At 38.1% G+C, this 23,822-nt stretch overlaps 1 protein-coding gene across 1 annotated transcript; it reads left to right on the forward strand.

Moving 5' to 3' along the window:
• Positions 1-14,371: 14,371 nt before the first annotated feature.
• On the forward strand, positions 14,372-21,846 carry AICDA (activation induced cytidine deaminase). The gene is made up of 5 exons (XM_037847502.1): positions 14,372-14,412; positions 19,302-19,449; positions 20,504-20,777; positions 21,355-21,470; positions 21,742-21,846. The coding sequence occupies exons 1-5, from the start codon at positions 14,372-14,374 to the stop codon at positions 21,793-21,795; spliced, it is 633 nt and encodes a 210-aa protein (XP_037703430.1). The 3' UTR covers positions 21,796-21,846.
• The last annotated feature ends 1,976 nt before the right edge of the window (positions 21,847-23,822 follow it).

Here is a 23,822-nt window from a genome sequence, read left to right on the forward strand (position 1 = left end):
CAAATTACTTTTGGAATAGTCTACACTGGGGCCTAAGAAGGGAATTCAGATCTCAATTTTAATAGGCAGGCAGAAAGTTTACCTATTGGTTTATATGAAAGAGTGAATAAAACATGACATTTAGAAAACCCACATTCTTATCCTGGCTCTAGCAGTAACCATGTGACCTCTGATAAGTCACTTTCCCTCTTTAGGCCCTGGTTTAATTTCCCCATCTTTAAAATGAGAATGTTAAATCTGTATTACTTCTATGATTTCTTTTTAATTCTGTGATTCTCTAGATTTAAATGCATTACTTGTATTTCTTGGAGTGCAGATGCAGTCTAATTCACAACAACCTGTGTCTGCTTTATAAGGGGAAGAAATATCCTTTATTAGGACATCAGTCCACAATGTAGTAGAATAAAATTCCATTATAATAAGTTACAGATTATATATTATGGAAACTTTGCTCTGAATAACTCAATAACTTTCTATAAAAGCCAATGGAATTCAAATAGGAACTAGGGGACTTTGAGACAACAAATTACATACCTTAGAGTTCCACTCCATAGGGCTTGGCTGCCTTTCCTATTGCTCAGATAACTAGCTACATGATGATCAGACACTTGCTGTTAAGGAACAATTGACTTTAATGTGATTTGCACAACTAATTAAAGAGAACTACTAGTTTAAAAGCCCAAAGCATGTAATCTCTACTCCACACAGTCTCTAGAATTGTGTGCTCATATACAGACATAATATAAATGCATATTGGGAAAGTCACAGGTTCAGGGTTTCCAAGAATCTTTTCATGAGCTTGACTCTCCTGCATATTGAACGAGAGGTGGCCTTCCCACGGGAGGGCATCTCAATCCTAGTATTGTGTATAATGCAAATTAAACCCTTTTTTTGGTAATGAAAGCACATTTTTATAATTGTACTATTAACTGTAGTCCATGGTTTAACTTATGGTTCAGTTTATGTTGTGCAGTTCCATGAATTTTCAAAATTTTTATTCTAGTACCATATATACAACCTAACCACATTCAAATATATAATTCAGTGCTGTTAAAAGTCTTGGTAATAGATGGTGGTGATGGTAGCACAGCATTGTAAATGTGATTAACAGCAAATTAAACGTTTTAAAATAAATTTTTTTAAATTTCTTTCTCAGAAGAGAGTGGCTTGTGGTCTGGTTACTTCTTTAAACTAAAAATAATGGATCTTCAATGTTGAAATAAAAGGATTTGGTAATAGTATGGGTAGGCAATTTTTGACCTTGAATGCTTTCTTGGTACCTTGAAATCATAAAATATATAGAGCCTCAGCTGACTTCCCAAAGGGCTCACCCTTACTTTCTCTTCCCAAATGAATTGATCCTGCTCTAAGCCTAAATTTTTCCACTTTTCATGCTTATGATTGAAAAAAAAAATTCTCCTTTTTCTTCAAATGAACCAATTCTGGAAATCTATTCTCTCTAGAGTTCCATGTACACTTTCTCTTAGTATGATTTTGACTCACGGGCAGATGTGCAAACCCCAGCTGGTTTCCCCACTTCTGGGCCTTCCTTTTGATGACATCAGGCATATATGTTGCTAGCCACAAGCTCCTCCCTACTCCGCCTCAGGGTGTTCATGGCAAAAGCTGGGTGTTGAGATACCTCACACCTGGTTAGAAGGTGCAAGCAAGAACACCAGACAAGGGGAATAAGGAGGTGGAAGAGTGAGGACAGATTGACATGGGGCAGGGGAGCTAGGAGGCCAGAAGATGGGAATTCACACAGCTGTGTCTGGGAGAAGGGAATTTGGAAAGTGTAGAAAAGGGGTCCCGATAAATCTGGAAATCCACAGGGCAGCATGGAAGACCATCAGGAGCTCAGGAGAGGAGTAGCAGGGTCAGCCTTATCGATTACAGGGCGGCTGAAGATTTGGTTAACAATGCAATTCTCCAGCAAAAATTGAGAGTTTTCTATCTAGCACTTTTACCAACCAAATATCAGGGAAAGTGACTTGCTGAGGTTTCCCTGTAGTGGAGAGAGAAACAGGTGGCTACAGTTTTCAAAAAAATTTTTTTTCTAAAAACCAGTCAAGCAGTCAGAAGCAGCAGACACCAACTTCTGGGCAGAACCCAAGATGGAAAAAGCAAATGTTGTTTATATAAATAGAGGTGCAGAACCCATAGCTTCCTGTTGACAAACCGAGCTTTCCTTCACCTCAAAGCCTCAATTTTTTTTTTTTTTTGATAGCTGATAATGGTATTTTTTTTTCAATTTTCAATTTTATTTTCAATTTGTCCAATCACTTTAAGAAAAGTTCTAGTTTTTTTCCTAACCTCTGAGTGCCATGGTTTTTATTGCTTTCTCTCCACTTTCCTTTCTTCTGTGTTTTACCTAGCCATGCATCTATACTACATAGCTTTATGGAGTACATTAATAAATTTATATAATAATATATATAGGGATTGAATTCAGTATAATCTCATAAATTTGTGTGATTTCCCACCCCACCCCAAAAAAGTAATAGGTGAGCTTTGAACCAGTATAAGGAAATTATTTTAAGGGAAAGTAACCTGAATTATACTTAAGGGATTGATGGGCATTGAGGTATCAACTGTGACCCAAGACATCAATATATACCACTTCCTAATATATTCTGCTCCAAATGGTCAAACCTAAGGAATTGCAATGAAAAGTTAATGAGAACTGCATAGAAAAACATGTCTTCCTTTTGCATCAAATTGCATCTATATATGCATTCATTCCTGGAAATGCATGAGATTTTGTAGGTGGAGGGAAATAAAGTAGTATTAATACAAATCCTGATGCTTGTGATCTTGAGCAAATAACTTCTCAACTTTAAACTGGCAGCAGTATACCTGGCTTATGGGGTGGTTCTGAGCATGAACAAGATCAATGTATTCAAAAGGCTTAACACTTGTGCCTGCCAATCAGGTTAAGTATTCAAATATAGTAAGAGTATAGGACGTTTTTTCTCCTTGAGCTGATTGGCTTCTTCCTAACTGTTCCTGAGTAGGCTGGCCCTACCCCTCTTTCCCTTGAAACAAAATGAGATGAATAGCCAGTGACTGGGGAGATGCAATTTTTTAAGGTGCTCTTATATTTTATTTTATCTATTTTTTAAAAGCCCTTTTTTATAAACATATTAAATTCTCAGAGTGACCCTGGGAGGTGGGCAGCACAAGTATACATATTTGTCAGAGAACAGTGTTTAGAGAAGTGAAGAGACCTGACCAAGGTCACAAAGTTGGGTGCAGAAGAATCCTGCCTGAATGTGTGAATTCTGAAACTTAAGTTAATGTTCACTCATTTGCAAAAGAGAGACTCAGAAAAAAAAAGTAGCTAGCCAAAGAGGTTTGTAGGAGAGTCTCGACTTTAGAAAAACTGGAAATATATAGGTACACACAACCAAAATTAAAAATACAATAAAAATAGAGCTACCAATGGCATCAATTTACAGATAGTCTGTTCATGGTGGGAAGAGAGCAGTTTTTTTTCACATGATTATCATATCTTTAAAGGTCGTTACCTACTTTCAGACATCACATCGCCAAAGTCAGGGATATTTTCTACACAGAAAAATTTTGTTTTGGAGACTAGATGTAGTGGTATGTATGGTCCTGATTATTTGTTTGATTATCTTGGAGTGCAGATCTTTTTGCCTACTGACTGAGGGATTTTATGTGCTTATTCAAAGTCGAAGCAAGTGCTGGTGTCTGTTTGGCTTTTACATGCTACATACACTACCCAGGAACTGTGCAACTCCAGAATTCTGTGGAGGCTTAGCCAGTGGTTATCAGCTATGAATCTGTTCAGAAACAAGAACATGGGAAATGCCAAAGAGATTCATATTCTTCCTCTTCTCAAAGAATGGAGAATCAGTGTGTCTTTTTGCCAAGCTGTCCCTAGTTCATTCTTTCAGGAAGTATAGCTTATGGATCAGAGCCAAACTCTAGAGCTATGGTTCAAATTCTGTCTCTACCATTGGGATCTTAACCTCTGTTTCCTTATCTGTGCAAGGATATCAATACTCCCAATACTATAGGGCTCTACAGATTAAATTAATATATGTAAGGTGATTAGAATAGCACTTGGCACAGATGCATCATATGTATGAGTCATTGTCCTTCAGTCAACAAACAATGTTTGAACACTCATTATGTGCCTAAACCAGTGGTGGGGATACAAAGTTGAGACATAGTCCCTACACTCAATGTAATTAGTCACTTCTGTATTACTTCACTTTTCTTTCTGCTTTGGCTAATACTTTTTTGCCTCCTACAGTGATGACTACACATACATTTTTATGTCCTTAGGTTTTATTTTTGATAATAAAGTAATGGTCTAAATTATGCTACACTTCCTCTTTTTCAGGGACAAAGAGACCCTTCCCTTTTTATAGACCTATCCATAGCCTTCAGTTCCCCCATAAGCACCTGCTCCCTAGCTTTCATCCAAGTGAACTTCCTATTTATATCTTGGGTACTTTCTTCCCACTCCTGTTGTCTGTTCTTTCTTTTCTTCTATCCCAAGGCACATATCATCTTTGTTCCACTTACTTATGGATTTTCTCCTCTACTCAGGCAAAGAGAATATATACATGAAGAGACAATACCCCAATCATCACTCATATCTTTTTAGGACTGTTCAGTCTCCAGCAGTTAATTGGGATGTTTAAGCTTTTGGGACCTAAATAGCTAAATACATATCCAGGATAATTGTCTCAATAGGAATCCTTCTGATTTTAATTCTTTTTATGCTGTAACCATAACTCCTTGAAGGAACCTCTGGATGGAGATCTATAGTAACAACATGTGTGGGAGGCAGGTCCATGTTGAATAAATTAAGTCAAGTGTTGTAGTGTACAGAGTGGGTTAGTGGTGTTTTTATCTAATTATGCTGATGCAGTTGACTCTTCTGTTTTCCTCTAGTAACAAAGTGAAAAGATCCTTGTTGGTACCTTTAGCCCAGTGGGGAGAGGAGTGAAAGAGGGAGAAGAGGAGGGGAGGAAACCATGCTCAAACAGGTATCTCAAGTAATTTGTCAATTAGCTGATACAAAGTAGTTTTTCAAGTGTCATCAGAGATCCTGGATTTTAATTACAACAAGATGGGTTGAGATTTAAATAGTTGTAACAGATGTTTATTATAAAAGAAAGGCTATAATCAGCATAGACCCTATAAAAAGAGAAACAAAGAGGAAGAATTTGCCAATATGGCTCCAGGATTTCCTAGGGTAGAGGGTGATTGAATTCCAATGACTGGTGGAGATTATTTAAATAGAAATACCATTAGAGTGGAGAATGGCAATTCTACAGACAACATGTCATTTCTAATATGCTATATTTTCTTTTGGAACTGTCCATCATCCACTAATGAGCTATTTTTGTCAAGATAATCTCTACCAGTTATTGGAATTAAGTAATTCCTTACACTGCATCAGTGGGCAAACAAATGATGCAAAATTAGGTCTTTGTAATGCACCTATCCACAAAGAGGAAAAAGGCTTATGAAAAGTTCCATATTATTTGGAACATCTCTAGTTTCCCCTGGCATTTCAATTTGTTAAAAAGCAAGCAACCAAAGATATGGATAGACACTTTTCCAAAGATGAAATACAAATGGCTAAAAAGCACATAAAAAGATGCTCAATTTCACAAGCTATTAGGGAAATGCAAATCAAAACCACAATAAAATACCATTTCACACCTATTAGAATGGCTATTATTAAAAAAAAAAAGGAAACAGAAAACTACAAGTGCTGGAGATGATGTGGAAAAACAGGTACACTTAATTCATTTTTGGTGGGAATTTAGAATGGTACAGCCACTCTGGAAGGCAGTTTGTTGGTTCCTTGGAAAGATAAGTAGAATTGCCATATGATCTGGCAATCTTGTTACTAGTACAAACTTGGAAGAACTGAAAGCAGAGACACTAATAGATATTTGCACATCAATGTTTATAGCAGCATTATTGATGATTGGCAAAGATGGAAACAGCCCAATGTCCATCAACTGAAAGAGGATAAACAAACTGGTATACACATTTGATGAATTATTATTCATCTGTTAAATGGAATAAAGTCATGATGCATGCAATAACATTGATAAACCATGAGGACATTATGTTGAGCAAAATAAGCCAGAAAAAAAAAGACAAATACTGTATGGTCTCACTAATATGAGCTAACTATAATGAGCAAACTCTGAGTTACATTTGAGAGGAGACAGAAAGAGGCTAGAGATTGGGCAACAGATACTTAAGGAGTACACCGTTTTGATAAGGTTGAGTGTCAAGGTGGAGAGTAGCACAATATTGTAAGTATAATGAACAGAGCTGAGTGTATGACTGAAAGAGGAAGATTAGGGTTGTGTATGTCACCAAAAGACAAGCTAGAGGTTAAAAACTGGGACTATAGAACTTAACGAAACCTAGCGTGGGCAATGATGGTAGTTAATTGTACAAATCTAACAAAGTTTTTACATGAACTAGAACAAATGTTATGTCACTATAGCAAGGTGTTATTAATGGGGTGATAGATGGGAAAAAATACAATTAATGCAAATAAGGTCTATAGTTAACAGTAACATTGTAATATTCTTTCATTAATTGTAACAAAGGCACTGTACCAAAGCTAAGCGTCAATAATATGTCAATAATGGGGGATATAAGGAAGGGGTATGGGATTCTTTTTTTTTTTTTCCTCAAGAAATGGGAATGTTCTCACATTGATTCTGGTGGTAAATGCATAACCGTGTGATTAAACTGAGAGCCATTGATTGTTTACTTTGGGTGGATTGTATAGGGTGTGAGAACAGTTTTTTGGGGAAAAAAAAAAAAAGCAACCTTCTCTTCACCAAGGACTATGTCCTGTTGGGTAGTGACTGGACAGAGATCCACAAGATAGTTTTCTGCCCTCAAGGGGATGAAACTCTGATAAGGAAAAAAAAAAAAAAATCACATGACCAATTTCATTTCAGCATGATCTACAAAGGAAATATTCAAAGGTTGTTGGTGTAACGCAGACACCAGACACCTAACCCAGCAGGGGTGGACATGTACGTGTGCACATACATTAGGCAGCAACCACACAACTTGGGCAGCACTTCTAGCCATGAAATCTCCCAGCCTCCTTTACGAAAAAGATATGGAAGATTGAGCTAGAGCTTCCAAAACAAATATTCTTTTCTTCTCAGTTTGATTCAGTCCCAAGAGAATTTTGTCAAAACGCAAATTCCTAGGTAAATGTTTAACCAGAATCTGGGGATTAATACGCTTTGCAGGAGGTCTTGAGGTAGGAAGTCAGGAGAAACGTGCAAGGAAGGGACAAGAGGACAGTGGGAGTTGGAGAGAGGTACACCAAAAAAAAAAAAAAAAAGGCAAGCAAACACACATTATAACAACCCAATTTTTGAAACTATATAAAAGTCACACAATAATAGATTTTAGAGCTGGGAGAGACTTTAGAGTTCTTCTAGTCCAATATTTGTCAAAAGATGAGTCCCAACTGACTACCTGCTTTGGAATTATTGGAATATTTGTCAAGAAGGCAGAGCCCTAGGCAGCAATCCAGTTTACTGGATCAAAATCTGCAGGGACTGAACACTGGACATTGTGATTTTACACACCCACTCACACCAAAGCATGAGAACCTCAGATCTACTCACACATTTTATTACTAATCAGAAAAAATTGAGCCATGGAGGTGGATAACTTGTGGATGGTCACAACTTATGTTTTTAAAATATCTTGTTATCTGAACGTATCAACTTATGAGTACTTTATAGAAACAGTTACTCTTTATAGAGTATTTTCCATGAATTAGGCAACATTGCTGAGTCATTGGTTTATATGATCTTTAACAATCTTGCAAGATGGTTGTTTCAAACTCTCAACATCACTGTTCAGGTCTGAAAATTGGGATAAAAGAACCTGCATCTTGGACTTAAGTTGGACAATATATTCAATATGCTTAGCACAGAACCTGGCATAAAGCGAGCCCACAATAAGGGTTAGCTATTATTGCGATTATTTGCTCACATTTTACACATGGGGAAAACTGAGATCTACGACATTAGACCCTTTGCTAGGAAATGGTGAAAACAATTCAAATCTACATTTGTTTGATTCCAACTAACTTTTTCCACGACTCCGTACTGTTTCTTGTGTGATCAATAAGCTTTCTTAGTTAATTCTCCTATCAAAAACATTTTGTTTTCTTTAGCTCATAGCCCAGTCTAGGCTTTTGATAAATACTTATCATTCTCTCATTCTCAGTAAGTCCTGGGCAACTACACAATGAAAGTTGGATAAGTGATTCCTGTATATGTTCAAAGACCTGTCCGTCGACTTCTAGATAACCTAGAGAAATTCAGTAACACGGCAGGCAGTAAACTGAGAAAAACAAAAATCGGGAAATGCAGAAGTTGAAAGCACTCCAAAAACCACACTTTCACCCACGCGGAGCCATTTTTGGGCTCTTTTAAAAACAACAAAGTATCATATTGAGCAATCTAGCTGGTGTTCAAAAATAGTGGCCTGGGAAGTCATTGTCTGAGCGTCTTGCTCTCAGACACAGGAATGTATACCCCCGAGACTTCCGAAGGGGCCTTGGGCTTCATAAACGGGCCATAATGAAACCTTGCCTTGTGATGAAGGTTAGCAAGTGGTGAAGTCCAGATGTCCAAAACTTCGCTCAGTCACCAGAGGCAAAATTTCCAACTCATGTTGTTTTTGTTAAAAATAAATTGACCAGGTTGTACTGCGGTTTTTCATAAGAAGTTGGTGAGGGGAGAGGGTAGTGAGGAAAACAGTTGAATGAAACCCCCTAAAATTGTTTTTTAATCTAACTCCAAATCCCCAGGAATGAAAAATGCTATTGTAATAAAAGATGTCATTTCCTTCCTTTGAAAAGGGAAAGGTGAACAGAGAATATAGCTTTCTGAGAAATAAAATATTTTCTTGTACTGGATAAAGTCTTTTAAAAGCAAAGACTGTATAGCCATTATGCAAGTTATTCAACTGTCGATTTTGTTAGAAATTTTTCCCTAAGGAGCTTATGTGTAATATGGATAACAGCTCAATTTTCTGGGTCATTGCTTTGCCATGAGCCATCACTCAAACCAGACTAAAATTTTGCTACTAAAGCTTGGGAGGCAGGTCCCCACAGCTCATGCTGATTCTGTCACCTTCGTCAAGTGCATTGCACAGCTTCCAGTCACCGCGCTTACTTGTTCACACACAGTAGCGAGGTAAACCCTCAGGACAACTTTGTGAGGAAAGAATTCTTTCCCAATGTCTTGTACTGAGTATGTGGAAGAGCTGCTGTCAAAGACCCTGCTGGCTTAATTATGTTACACTGTCCTCCAGGAATCCTCAGCCCTATCCTCTTTATTTATTCAAATATCACCCATTCATCAAGTTCTCAATAAAGTACTGCCTCCACCGTAAAGCTTTAGATGATGACTTCAAACTACAGTGATTCTATTTCGGTTCCACTCTCGTGACACGAAGTGGGTGACACATGCCCTATTTCTAGAGATGCAAGTTGAGGGTAGAAGACCACAAATTGGGATGTTTTAGCAAGGATTCGTGCTTTCCAAAGAGAGTAATAATTTCATAGTTTCCACCAGGATATTTTGTGGGAGATGCCATTAAGAAGCATATGGATCAGCAATGGGGCAATTTTCTATTTCTGGCATAATTTGAAGAGAATATACAAAAGAGACTACTACAGATTTGCATAATCTTGTGAAGTAAAATCTGGACTATAATAAGGGAGCCTCTCATTTTATGGAGCAGTTAGGAAATGTTTTTCTTCCCCCTTTTGGATTCAGAGATGCAACCGTCTCTGGGAATTAACATTTAACCTTTGGAAGGGTGTGTGAGTATGTGTATATGTATACATGTGTGTTATCCTCTGGACAACGAGAAGAAAAAACATAAAGGACCAACTCACATCTGAGGAGACAAGTCAAAAGGAATCGGATTTCAAATGCCCTCACCTCACCTTGGACTCTGCAGAGGAATCTAAAGATCACCCATCCCTGACCCCTTCGTCCAAATGTTCTATGGACAGAATTTAGAGTGCCAAAGGCTACGACTGTCTATTGTCTTGCTGGTACCCTGAAGATGATTTTTAGAAAATATAACTCAGGCTTAGAGGAATGAATGTCTAAAAGAAGCATGGATCCTTGGGTGAGACTAACCCACCAAGACAGAAGGTAGCAGAGATTCTCTATGGAAGTTAGAAGGAAGAGGCTTCCTCACAAAGAGAGAACAAGGCTAGGAAACAGGTGTTGTCATGAGTAGGTTCCCTGGGAAGAATTTAATTTTTTGCAAGTTTTCTCTTGATCTATAAATCATAATTAACCTATGATGATATATAACTTTTCCCACATGTATTATTCCGTTTGGTTTCCCCCACTTCAGTAAAATCAGGTAAACCTTTACAATGTGGTGTGTTTGTATTGTGGAATAAATTGAGGTGGCATTGTAGAAAGAAGTGAGGCTTGTGCCACATTAAATCCAGATGCTCCTAGAGGACCCTTAGGAGTGAAATAGCATTACACCAAGCACCGCCATCTTGACTGGGGGTCCACAGCAAAGTGAAAAGAAATGTGCTTGAAATGATAATAAATGTTGGTTGTGGATAAATGCTGGTTGTGGAAAAAAAAAAAAAAGAGGAATGTACAATACATAGAAACTGGGAACATGAGCACAACTCAAGAGTATACAAGACTTTGTCCCCACCACCAGCTTTCCTAAATTTGCTTGCTTTGATTTTTTAATTCAATTTTTTTTAAAAGTTGTAGGTTTACAGAATAACCATGCAGAAAATAGAGTTCCCATTTACCACCCCCCCACACACTGTTTTCCCTATTGTTAACACTTTGCATTAGTGTAGTAACTTTGTTACAATTGATGAAACAATATTATAATTATACTATTAACTACGGACAAATTTTATATTAGGGTTCTCTGTGCTGTATAGTCCTATGAATTGTCTGTAAAATTTCTATCCCAGCAACATTTATATAATCTAAAATTTCTCCTTTTAACCACATTCAAATATATAATTCAGTGGTGTTACATTCACAATATTGTGCCATTACCACCATCCATTACCAAAACTTTTACCTCACCCAAACAGAAACTCTGTACCAGTTAAGCATTAACTCCCCATTCCCCACCCCCATCCCTGCCCGTGGTAACTTGCATTCTAGTTTCTGGCTCTGAGAATTGTACTTGTTCTAATTATTTCATTTCCGTGAGATCATACAATATTTGTCCTTTGTGTCTGACTTATTTCATTCAACATGATGTCCTCAAGTTTCATCCATGTTGTTGGATGTATCAGAACGTTGTTCCTTTTCATGGCTGCATAATAGTCCATTGTGTGTATATATCACATTGTGTTTATCCATTCCTCTGTGGATGGACACTTGGGTTGTTTCCATCTTTTGGCTATTGTGAATAATGCCACTATGAATGTCTGTATGCAAACATCTGTTTGAGTCCCTGCTTTCAGTTCTTTTGGGTATATACCTAGAAGTGTGATTGCCAGTTCACTTGGTGATTCTATACTTAACTTTCTGAGGAACTGCCAAGTCATCTTCCACAGCAGGTTTACTTTGATATTTAAAGTGCTTAGGACTCAAACATTTTAGCTGGATAAACTCACTTTAGAAATTTCCCTTCAAGCATTAGAAATGATGGGGTAGAGAGGAGAGATGGGGTAGGGCAAAGAGAAGAGTGAATAAAACAGTCTAAACTTGTGTGGTTTAGGGCAGCTTTAACAAAGGGTGTGATCTGAAAGTTTCTGAGTGGGGGCATAGAGTGTTGAAAGGAAGCAGCAAAGACAAGGTGAGGTCTTTTATTATGTGACATATGCTTTTCATAGCAAATATCACAATTTTTATCGTATTTTTACATGTCTGGTGACTTGATTATTGTATATTTCCCAGTTGAAAATGAGTTCCATAAGACCCTTATTGATGAATCAACACATTTTTGAGTGTCTATTATGTGCCAACACTGTACTTGACATTGGGGATACCACAGTGAAGAAAAAAAAAGACAAACAAAATTCTTTCCCCTCATGAACCTAAAACAAGATAAGGCAGATAAGTAAAATAGTGTATAATTTCATTTCCTGGCTGCCAAAGCAAATACCATGCAATGGTTTGGCTTAAACAATGGGAGTTTATCGGCTTATGGTTTTGAGGCTAGGAGAAATCCAAATCAAGGCATCATTAAGGCAATGCTTTCTTCACAAAGATTGGATTCTGGAGCTGGCACCAGTGCTCCTTGGTCCTGGGCTCCTCTGTCACACGGCAATGGACATGGAGGCCTCTCCAGGCCTGTTCCTTATCTTTCAGGTTCCAATGACCTTCAGCTTCTTGCTTCCCCTGGCTTCCTTTCTATCTGTCTGAATTTCACTCTGCTTATAAAGGACTCCAGTGATAGGATTAAGCCCCATCCTGATTGAGTTGGGCCACACCTTAACTGAAGTAACCTAAGTTTCTACTTACAATGGATTCATAGCCACGGGAATGGATTAAGTTTAAGAACATATGTTTCTGGGGTACATACAGCTCCAAACCACCACAGTGTATTCTAAGTGATACTTCTAGAGAGATAAGTAAATTAGGGAAAGGGGATCAGAAGTACTAGGATGGTGGGATTTAGTTGGAATTCAGATACGGTGACCAAGAAAATTCTCCACCCAGAAAGAGGTATTTGAGTAAAGACATAAAATAAAAGGTTCAAGAAGGATGTTCAAGGGAAGAGAAGTCCAGGCAGGGAGAACAGCAAGTGCAAAGACAGAGGCAGGAGTGTGTGGCCTTTGTGTGAGTGTGGGAGAGAGTAGATGAGGTCAGAGAGGCAAAGCAGGAGCAGATGGTACAGAGTGTTGTGAGCCATGGCAAGGATGTTGGCTTATACTCACAGAATGGGAGCCACTGGAGAGTTCTGCCAGAGCAACATGATCCGCAACATCTCAACAGGACTATTGACCACTGTGTGGAGAGTGGACTGAAAGATGGTGACAATAAGGCTAAGGCAATGGGAAGCTAACGCAATAATTGGGTTGCTTGGACCTAGAGGTGGTGACAAGTGATGAGTTACTGGATACATTTTGAAGACCAAGTTAAGAGGATTTTCTAATGGATGCAAAAGAAAGAGAATAGGGCATGAGAGGTAAAGAAATCAAGGGTGGCCCCAAGGTTTTTGGCCTGAACATTTGGAACATTTGGAATTGCCATTCACAGAGATGGAGAAGGGGCAAGAGGAGCAGTTTGGGTATGGGGAGTAGAAAACAGGGGCTCAGTGTTCGACAGATGTGAGATGCCCATCAGACATCCACAAGGAGATGCTGAGAGTGAAGCTGGACACACTCATTGAGTTCAAAGCTGGAAGTATAGATTTGGGGATAATCAGCAGAATGACAGTATTTAAAGCCCTGAGGTAGGAAGAGGGCAGGGACAAAGGCTGCTTTGCTCACCATTGCATCCCGAGTAGCTGGCACAGTTTCTGGTATATAGTAGGTACTAGGTATCTATTGAATAAATAAACAGAATGTTTAAGGGGTGGGGTAGGAGGGAAAAGCAAAATCTCAATACACCAAGTTGCAGGAAGGCAGGAACCAAAGTCTCTTATTTGAAAAACTCAACCTATTTTGCAAGCTCAATTTAGATACTGATTCTGTCTGGTGAGATATGCACTTTGGTGTTGTTTGCAGTTTTGCTGCTTCTGACTTCAAATTAAAGATAGGATTTTGTGGCACCCACAGCTTGGGCAAAAATTACTCTTTAGTATATACATCTAGTCTTTTAGTGATTGTTGTAAAGCAACCTGAAAGAGAAAAAAATCAGCGATTTGGGAAGCAAAATTTCTGCATCCTAGATTTTATAACTGATTGCATTTACTTGCTCATCAACAAAGCAGTGGCTGTTGGTACTTGTTTATATAAAGGTTCAGAGATATTGCATAATTATATGAGTTAATGGATTCTTCAGTTCACAGAACACAAGCTGTTATTCAAATGATCATCATCATCATCATCATGATGCTTTGAAAGTCAAAGATACGATTTATTACCCTAATGACAATTTAAGGAGTGACCACTGCCACTGCCTCTGGATCTTTGATACCTATGGAGGATGGACTGGATTTTTAGAGAAATAGTCCTAGAAGAACAGAAGCATAAAGCAGAGCTGACCTCAGTCACCTACCCTGAGTGACTCTGCCCGTGACAACCCCTCCCATCTTCATGGGACCCAAATCAGGGGAAGGTTTCTGTGGTACCTGGTGGTGGTGGTGCTGCAGGGGGAGGAGCCCAAAGGGGTAAGCTCAGATTTGAATGTGTGGGCCAATGCGTTATCTGACAGACTCAGTGAAGCAGCAGTACTTGAGGCAAGCTTTCCTTGGCCCAAGACTTTCAGGGAGCCAAGAGACACTCTGGAAACCACTATGGACAGGTAAAGAGGCAGTTTCCTCATGTGTGCTGGGTGGGTGCTTTCACTGGCTTGCCTCTCAGAGCATATCTGAGGAATGAATTGGAAGCTAACCCTTTCTCTCATATCACTATCCTACTGACAAGATCTGCTTATTTAAAATATGCATTTATTTTTCTGCATCTGTCTCCAGCTGTGCTCTTCAGCCTAATTCTCTGTACCTCATAGTTCTCCCTGTAACTCTCTTTTCCATGTTGCAAAAGAACTTTTATGCAGCATGTATTGACTTGTGTTGTGGTTAGAAGTAGCTTATAGTAATAACATTAGCACAGCAAATGTTGAGAGACTCATAGCATGAAAAAGTAATAGCAATACTATACTGAACACCGCAGTAGTAACTGTACTAATTCTGTACACAGTTCAAAAGTCAAACCACTTGAAGACCAAGTTTCCTAAGGAAACTTTACTGAGCAACTTAGCTACATAGTCAGGAAATTTGTTTTTATTTTTGTTTTTGTTTTTTTGAAAATAACACACATTCAAAATTAGTTGCCTGAAAGTCACTATGATTGTATATATAATACAGAGAAAGATTCAAACAAGTTATTTAATGTTACAAGCCAAATCTCTAGGCATTTAAACTTTATAACCAGTCTTTGAATTTGTGTAGACATGGCCTAATTCATTTTATAAATGTGGATTCTGTAATTTATGATAATTAAATTTCAGTGTCTCCACATGTAATTTATGATAATTAAGTTTATATCATAGAATTCAACTTTTATGATTACTAAAATTTATTAGAATCATACCTAATCCATATACTTTATCTCAATTTAATGCTTTTACATAGAATATAAACTATAGAATGAAGACTTTTTAACGGTAGGTTAAATGTTCTTCAGAAGGTTTTCTTGAGAGCAAACAGTGTCGAACTACAAATGACGTTTTTTTGTTTGGCAGTTATTTTAAAAACTAACATGAGGTATAAGTCAACAATCCTCTGTGGTCAGAGGTGGAGGGACCAGTGGAGATACTTGTAATCATGAAATACAAAGCCACAGTAAAATCAGTAGCCGAAATTCAGAGAAAGACAAAAAAGGAGAAAGTTGAAATTCAACAGGAGAAAAAGGGAAATATATCATTATCATTAAGGAAAATACTATCTGCAGAGCTCAGTAGCAATGGTGCCCCGCAAAGAGGATGAATGTCAGGATTATTTTTAACCCATTTGTCTCTGGTTTGCATTGCTGGGGACACAGCTCATGTTCTGCCTCAGGGAACACAGCTGTCCAGAGCAGCTGTCAACATGTGGGCCTGAAAAACTGCCTCTGCAAAGTCCTTTGTACCCAGAAGAGAAACCTCTCTTACACCTCTACTGGGATGAATGGGGAGCTGGCGATAGGCCACTAGCTAGAGAAGAAGCAAGAAAACTAACAGGTCACAATCAAGCAATTCCTTTCCCTGTGCCTGGTTACTTGTGACAGAAAAAGTAAGGGACTATTGCATTTTCATGTGAGGTAGGAAGTGAAGTCCATCTGAACTCCTTTAGCTAGGTCATGCCCTCTTCTATACCCCCAGGAACCTTTTCCTTCCTCATGCTAACGGGTCCTCCCATTTCTGCAATTAAAAAAAAAAAAAAATAGATATTTTCCCTGCCTTTCTCATCCACACAGCCCAGGAGGGTAGGTTAAATGTCTAAGTGATTTATTGGTAAAGATGATGCTCAATCTGGTTTAAACTGACTAGGCACCAAAGAGAGGATATGTTTATTTTATTTTTTCTCTTGAGTATTTATTATGCATCTATTATCTGTTGAGTTAGTTATATATGCAAAGGGTTATTATATGCTAAATATGTAATAGTTCATAGCAATTGTGGTAGTGCTAGGGTGATTACCATAAATTATCATTTTTAAATAAAGCCAACTATTATTAGATTTTTGTCAGTATCCTACCAAAGATGCACTTTTTTAATTTTTTAAAAAAAGGAACAATATGGTTGACTAATTTCTATATTGTTTGATATGTATAATATGTACACTGGTGATGAATCCAGTTCTCTGTCTGAGGGTGTAAGGTACTTTCCAATAAGCTTCATGTGTATGAGGAGAGACATTTGAATTGAAAAAGCCATAAGGAGCTCCTGACCTTCTTTGTCTATTTAATAAAAGTTGGCATTTGGATAGTTAACCTTTAAAATCAAGGACTACAATCTATATCTAGTTATTAAAATGTTGATCTTCAACATATCCACAAAAAGACTGGTGCACTAATGTTCAGAGAAGCTTTATTTACAATAGCATCAAACTGGAAATAATCCAAATGTCCACCAACAGGTGAATGGATAAACAAAATGTGTTGCATCCATGTAATGGAACACCACCCTGCATTTAACAGATAAAAAATCTACTGGTATTCACCACAACATGGATGAACCTGTCTCTTACACTGAGTGAAAGAAGTTGCTTTAAGGCATGAAGGAGTAGCTAATATATCATTTATATGAAATTCTATTAAATGAAAACTAATCTAGTTACAGAAAATAAATCAGTGACATGGAAGAGAGAAGGATTGACTGAAAATGGGGAAGAATGTCCTGGAAAGGTCAATACTGATTGTGGTAGCAGTTTGGTGTTTTCATTTCACATTTTAAATACATGAAGTTTATTTTCTGTAAATGATACCTTAATGCAAAAATAATAAGGAAAAGAGTTGCAATTCTCTTGCCAGCAAACCGTATTGAAATTCCTGACCTTGCCTTTGCTTCATAAATTTTCTGCACTTCTGTCCAATGCCATGAAGTGGCAGCACTGTCCCCACATGTTAGGCAAATACATTTCCGGAAATGACAAAACCAGAGACACCACTCATGCTTTAGTATTAACCACACTATATTGCTTGTTACTATGTTTACAACTGTAGTGGGATTCTTAATTTCTTTAAAGAAATTTGGACCAGTATAGAGTACTTCCACAAACTCAATCAATTCATTTTAGTGCTAATGATCTACAAGACACTGTGCTAGGAGCTGGGAAACAAAGTGGAACAGAAATCAGTCCCTGAGCATGAACAACATTGCAAAATATTTAGGTTTTACTGCCAAGTTAAAAAGGAAGCACAATACAAAATTACAATTATCAGTATAATGAAAATTATGTAAATATATACCTATATTAAGACTAGAAGGAAGAGCATCAGAATTTTACCAGTAATTGTCATTAGATAGTGATAGAATATCAACTATGAGTGATATTCTAAGTTTAAAATTTCTACTTTTCTGTAGTATTCAAATTTAGCAAAAATCAGGTATGTTCTTATACTTTAAAAATATTCATAACCTTTAAGACGTCATATTGAGTGAAATAAGCCAGACACAAAGGACAAATATTGTATGATTCCACTTATATATAAAATAACTAGAATATGCAAATTCATAGAGACAGAAGGTAGATTACAAATCACCAGGGGTAGGAGAGGAGGCAGTAGGGAAAGGGGGGTTAATGTGTAATGAGTACAGAGTTTCTATTTGGGATGACAGAAGAGTTCTGGTAGGTGATGGTGGTGATGGTAATATAATATTGTGACTATAACTAATACAACTGAATTGTATAGTTAAGAGTGGCTGAAATGGGAAACTTTATGCTGTATGTTACCACAATAAAATTTTTAAAATATTTTCTGTCTCAAAGAGCAAAAAGTAATTGGGGTGACAGAGGTCAGCAATCAACTGACAGCAAAGGACGTTTGCTGTGATAATAATAAGCTGACAAACAATGGGAAATTAGAGGGGTTTTGGGTTGTTACCATTGGGGTTTTGCCTAGAGATTTTGGCATAGTGGTGATGACAAAGGGGGTTGAAGCTGGGATTAGGCTTTGAAGGATGTATTAGTTTTCCCAGGGGAGAAAGGTAGGAAAGCACTGCAGTCAGTGGGCTGTGCATAAGCAGTGTCCAAGCAAGCTGAAGGAAAGGAGCCTAGGACCAGGGGCTGCTGCATGGGGAGCCTGCAGCAGTGGGGAGATGTAGGGAAAAGGGCACTGGTAAACAAGGCTGGAAATACAGATTGAGGGAGGACCATCTACAAAACCCGGCCTGAACACCCTAAGGAGGCAAGTGGGGCATTATTAGGGATTTTTCAGCACGAGAGTGATACAGTCACACCTGAGTTTTTGTAAAACAGCTCAGGTGCCAGTGTGAAGAATCTTATTATGGGGAGATTAGAGGCAGGAAGAGAGTTAAGAGGTCACCACAGCAGAGAAGGTGAAAGAAGAGTAGGACTTGAACTAAAGCAGAGAACAGAGGGACTAGAGAAGGTGCAAATGAAAGGAATGTTTGAGGATATGAATCAATTTAACATGAGAAGTGAGGAAGGGAGGCAGGTTTAGGGCAGTGGGCAGTTTAAGAATAGTTTGGCCATGTTGAGTTTGAGGTGCATAAGGGACATTAAGGTAAAGATTGGAGGAGAAATCTGAAGACGTACTTATGGGACGAAGGAGCAAGTTGGGATTTTGTTTGTTTATTTTTGAATGAGGTCAAGTTGGGATTTTTAAGTTGCAAGTCATCAGCATCTAGAAGGCAGCCTTGGGAGGAGGCTGTCCTCTGAGTTAGTATGAGTTTGAAGTTCTTGCTGAGTAGCTCTCAGCCTTATAAGCAGGAAAAAGGGCCAAATTAGCTTCCAAGCTCAGTGGCTCTAAGGCATCTAGCAAAAGAAGCAAGAGCATCTTCACCATCGGCTCGTGTTTGGCCCAAGTATTTTAAATATGGACAAAAAAGCTATAAAGGTAAGCCAGGAGTGATCCAAGAGTGAGCTGTATGCCCTACATTTCTTCTCCCTCCTCTCACCCACAGCTTCCTACTGAATAGGAAGACGTTTCTTTACCACTTCAAAAATGTCCGCTGGGCCAGGGGTCGACATGAGACCTACCTGTGCTATGTGGTGAAGCGGCGGGATAGTGCCACCTCCTTTTCACTGGACTTTGGTCACCTTCGCAACAAGGTATCAACTAAAGTTTACTCACTCAGATAAAAGCTAAACCCTGAAGGCTTTTAGAGCCACTGCTGATGGTTCCACTTTTCAGATTGTCTTTATGTCTCCACTAGATTCCGCATATCCTTTTTGTAAAAACATGTCTGTGCAAGTATACTGGACACGCACCAAAGGAAGTCATTTAATGTCCTCGCTAAGCAAGTTGGACACCCTAATGCCACACTTTGCTTCAATGACCAGTTATACTGCCCTCAACTTTCCTCCCATTTTCCCAGCAGCTAAACTGCCCTTGAGATCAAGGAAGAAAACAATGCTAAGAGCGTTTGAACTGGGGGAAAGCTAGATGGTAAATGTGTAAAAACAAATTGTGTCTTTAGAATTTTTGAAAATTAAAAAAGAAGTATTTAGGAAACATCAACAATAACTCAGAATAACATCTATTTTCTCCTGCTTACATAGTTCATAGGCCAGTGAATATATTCAGCATAGGAGTCCCAGAAAACTCAGAATTAATACAATTGCAGAGCTTATATTATGAGCAAATATTATTTCATTGCCGTTAGCCCATAGCAGTGCCTAATACCTCTCTTACAACACACACCTCTCTCCCTCATCATAATCTATTTTCCCTTTGTATCTTCCCAACAGTTCTTCACAAATTGTCCACCCCCACCCCCAACTCCAGTGGGTCAGATGTATTTCCACAATGTTACATCAACAGGCACTACCAAGCCATATTCCTTCTCCCCAAAGGTGTAAAAAGTAACTTCACAAACACAAAAATGAAATCTCTACTGAGCTAGTGTGATGCCATGTCCTCCAAAACTCAACTCATTTCATTCACCCCGTTCTCCACAAATCCTAGCCTCTCCCCACTCCACAAGGCAGAGAGGCTCAGCTTAGTACTTACTAGCCATGCTCTTTTGGGCAGTTAGTTGCTTTACCTCTCTCTAACAAGGGGATCATAACAGCAAATATCCCCAAAAGATCAAATGAGAGGGAGATGAAAGCTACCAGAGCCACAATGAATAAACATCAGCGGAATGCTCCACTGTCTCCCCAGTCCGGTTGCCACGTGGAGTTGCTGTTCCTTCGCTACATCTCAGACTGGGACCTGGACCCTGGCCGGATCTACCGCGTCACCTGGTTTACCTCCTGGAGCCCCTGCTATGACTGTGCCCGGCACGTGGCCGACTTTCTGAGAGGGAACCCCAACCTCAGTCTGAGGATCTTCACCGCGCGCCTCTACTTCTGCGACATGGATCACAAGGCTGAGCCCGAGGGGTTGCGGCGGCTGCACCGCGCTGGGGTCCAAATCGCCATCATGACTTTCAAAGGTGGGGAAGGGAACCAGTCCGTCCAGGCTCAGTGAAGCAGCTACTATTAGGCAGAGAAGAATCACTGGGGAAATTCAGTGCGAAAGATGGCAGGAGGGTACGGGTTCACATCAGGAATCAAATTTTATCAGTTAAAATTGGAGGAAAAGAATCAATGGCAGGAGACAAGACCCTGGAGAAATGAAAATTTAAAAAGGGGCCAAGATATGGTACAACATTATGTAGCCAGTAAGACATGGTAATTCTAAAGAATATTTAACCGCAAGGAAGTAAATTTATATTAAACTGCTAAATGAAAATAGGATACCACATGGAATGTTCACTGTAATCAATCTATGTGTGCATTCAACTAGCAACTGAGAAGGGATTCCCAGCAGTGGAAAAAATAGTGTTAGCATCATGTGAGACATATTTCTATTATTAAAACTGTCTTTCTAATTTTATGCTGTATTTACAATAAAAATAAAAGAAATGGAACTTGTACATATTTTTAAGAAGAAGGAGGGGTGCTAGGATTTTCTTTTCTTTCCCTTTGCTTTTCATGATCTGAACTATCCTCTACCATTTCTTTTTTAAGACTATTTTTATTGCTGGAATACTTTTGTGGAAAATCACGAGCTGACTTTCAAGGCCTGGGAGGGGCTACATGAAAATTCGGTTCGTCTCTCCCGACAGCTTCGACGCATTCTCTTGGTAAGGTGTTTCCTTGCTTCTCATTTTCTTTCCCCATCCACAGACTTTACCTGGAGCTTCTTATTGTATTTTTTTTCCTTTATCATCCCCATCTTAATAATTCCTCTGAAGAAAATTTTTTCTTTTTGTCTTCTTTGCCTTTATTATCTCTTCTACAAATCAGTCACTCTTCTGTTGTTTCATCCTGAGACCTCTGCAAAATTCCTTTCTGTTCCCTCCCCCACATTTAATTGTGAAGCCATACACTCAATTTATTTCTCTTTCTCCACAGCCCCTATATGAGATTGACGACTTACGAGATGCATTTCGTACATTGGGACTTTGATGCCAGCCTCTAAGAAGGTCATATGTGATGAAACATCTCTGTTGAAGATAGTGGATGAAAGAATAATCTTCCCAGTCTTCTCTGTTTTTCTTCAACTCTCATTTTCTTTGAGTTTAGAGAAAAAAATATTTTTATATATGTCTTTTCCTAAAAATATGTCTTGAAAATGGAGAAGGAACACAAGTCCACCTAGATAATGTTGCAACTGGTGCGGTTTTGAATGCAACAACATCTCCTACTGGGAAACCACAGAACTGTAGGGCCTGGGAGAATCGTGTTCCCTTATAACTTTGAGGCAGGGTGAAAATGGAAGGTAGACCGTTTAAAGCATGGTGAGAACATCAAATGTTTTTATACTCAGTAACCTTTTATCATTTGAACCATTAATTTTCAATGGTATAAATCATAGATATTTCTACTCTTTTCCTGTGGGGTTTGATTTCAGATAACACAAATTCTCCATCAGGCCATGATCTCTAGAACTCCTAATGAGAGAATCTGGCCATTGTAACCCCAAGCCATCTCTCCAAAGCATTAATATCCAGGCCTATGCTCTAAATTGTCTGAGGCATGTTTTTGTGTGTGTATATAAATGTTTTTTTGTTTGTTATGAAGTATACATGGCCACCTTAGGGGTATTTTAATAAAGGATCTTAAAACGGATGAGGGCTGTGAAGAAGACACTCTTAACAATGCCTTTGGAAACACAGATCCTTTTAAAGTCCATATGTTAGAAACAACCGTTTTACACATAATAATTAGTAAATGCTTGAAAGAGAGTTGGTCAAACACTGAGATGAAAAAAATCTATTCTCTGTGATAGGTCTTTTAACCTTAGCAATGCCAACCAGGTTAAGGTTTTCTACCTTTTGTATGTATGTATGATATATTCACTATATAAGAGACTGTGACAAAATAGACTGTTATTTGGGAGAGACTATTGCAAGGAAAGAGTTTTTTTATCCGGCAAAATATAGGGAGTCAACATGGCAGAGAGAACCTTGCCTATTTATCCCTAATAAATATCTTTGACCACAAGAAGATGTAGAATAACCACATCTCTGTTCAATTATTACTTAACAACCCTTGCAATGCAAATGAAAGGATCCACATGAATTACAGCTGTATTGTTTTAATCTTATTGTACATACGTTTTTAAAAGACTAAAATGCTAAAAATATTCAGTTCATATATTCATATTTTATTACATTGTATAGTGTCTAATCATATTTTTGTTATCATAATTTCCTTTTCTGGTAACTTGAGAAGGATTCCTAATGTCTCATGAATTTATACCTTTAGAAATTATTTTAATAGCAAAGGGCATAACTGTAACATAGTCTCTTCATTATAGTGACAAAATTGTAATAATATTGCTATGATTCTATTGTCTTGTCTTTTAGTAAATTTTTCCCCCAGTAAATTAGATTCTGTCTCATTTTCAATCAGTGAATAAATAAATAAATTTCAGAGTTTGGGGGATTAAATTAATAAATTATTTCCAAAAGTGATTTATCTAAAGGTAAAATAAAAAGTCAGTATGATGGATTGGAATTGAGAGTCCCGAAATAAACCCATTCATCAATCATCAATTGATTTGACAAGGATGTAAAGACCATTCAGTAGGGAAAGAAAAGTCTCCTCAACAACTTGTACTGGACAACTGGATATCCACAAGCTAAAGAATGAATTTGGACTCTTACCATACACTATATACAAAAATTTACTCAAAATGGATCAAAAAACCTAAATTAAGAGCTAAAATACCAAACCTTTAGAAAGAAACACAGGGGTGAATTTTCATGACCTTGGATTAGACAACAGTTTCTTAAATGACACCAAAAGCACAAACAACCAAAGAAAAATAGATACATTGGAGTTTATGAAAATTAAAAGCTTTCGTGCATCCAAGGACACTATCAAGAAAATGAAAAGACAACCTCCAGAACTGAGGAATATTTGCCAATTATCTATCTGATAAGGGCCTAGTATACAGAATATATAAAGAACGCTTACAACTTAACAAA

This window comes from Choloepus didactylus, chromosome 8 (assembly GCF_015220235.1).
Source record: "Choloepus didactylus isolate mChoDid1 chromosome 8, mChoDid1.pri, whole genome shotgun sequence".
NCBI classification, from domain to species: domain Eukaryota; kingdom Metazoa; phylum Chordata; class Mammalia; order Pilosa; family Megalonychidae; genus Choloepus; species Choloepus didactylus.

Bases quoted from the DNA above. Each gene is read 5' to 3' on its own strand.
- AICDA (XM_037847502.1), top strand. From the start codon at position 14,372: ATGCGTTATCTGACAGACTCAGTGAAGCAGCAGTACTTGAG. The intron at 14,413-19,301 runs GCAAGCTTTCCT...TCTCACCCACAG, and splicing joins GTGAAGCAGCAGTACTTGAG to CTTCCTACTGAATAGGAAGA. The intron at 19,450-20,503 runs GTATCAACTAAA...CTGTCTCCCCAG, and splicing joins TTGGTCACCTTCGCAACAAG to TCCGGTTGCCACGTGGAGTT.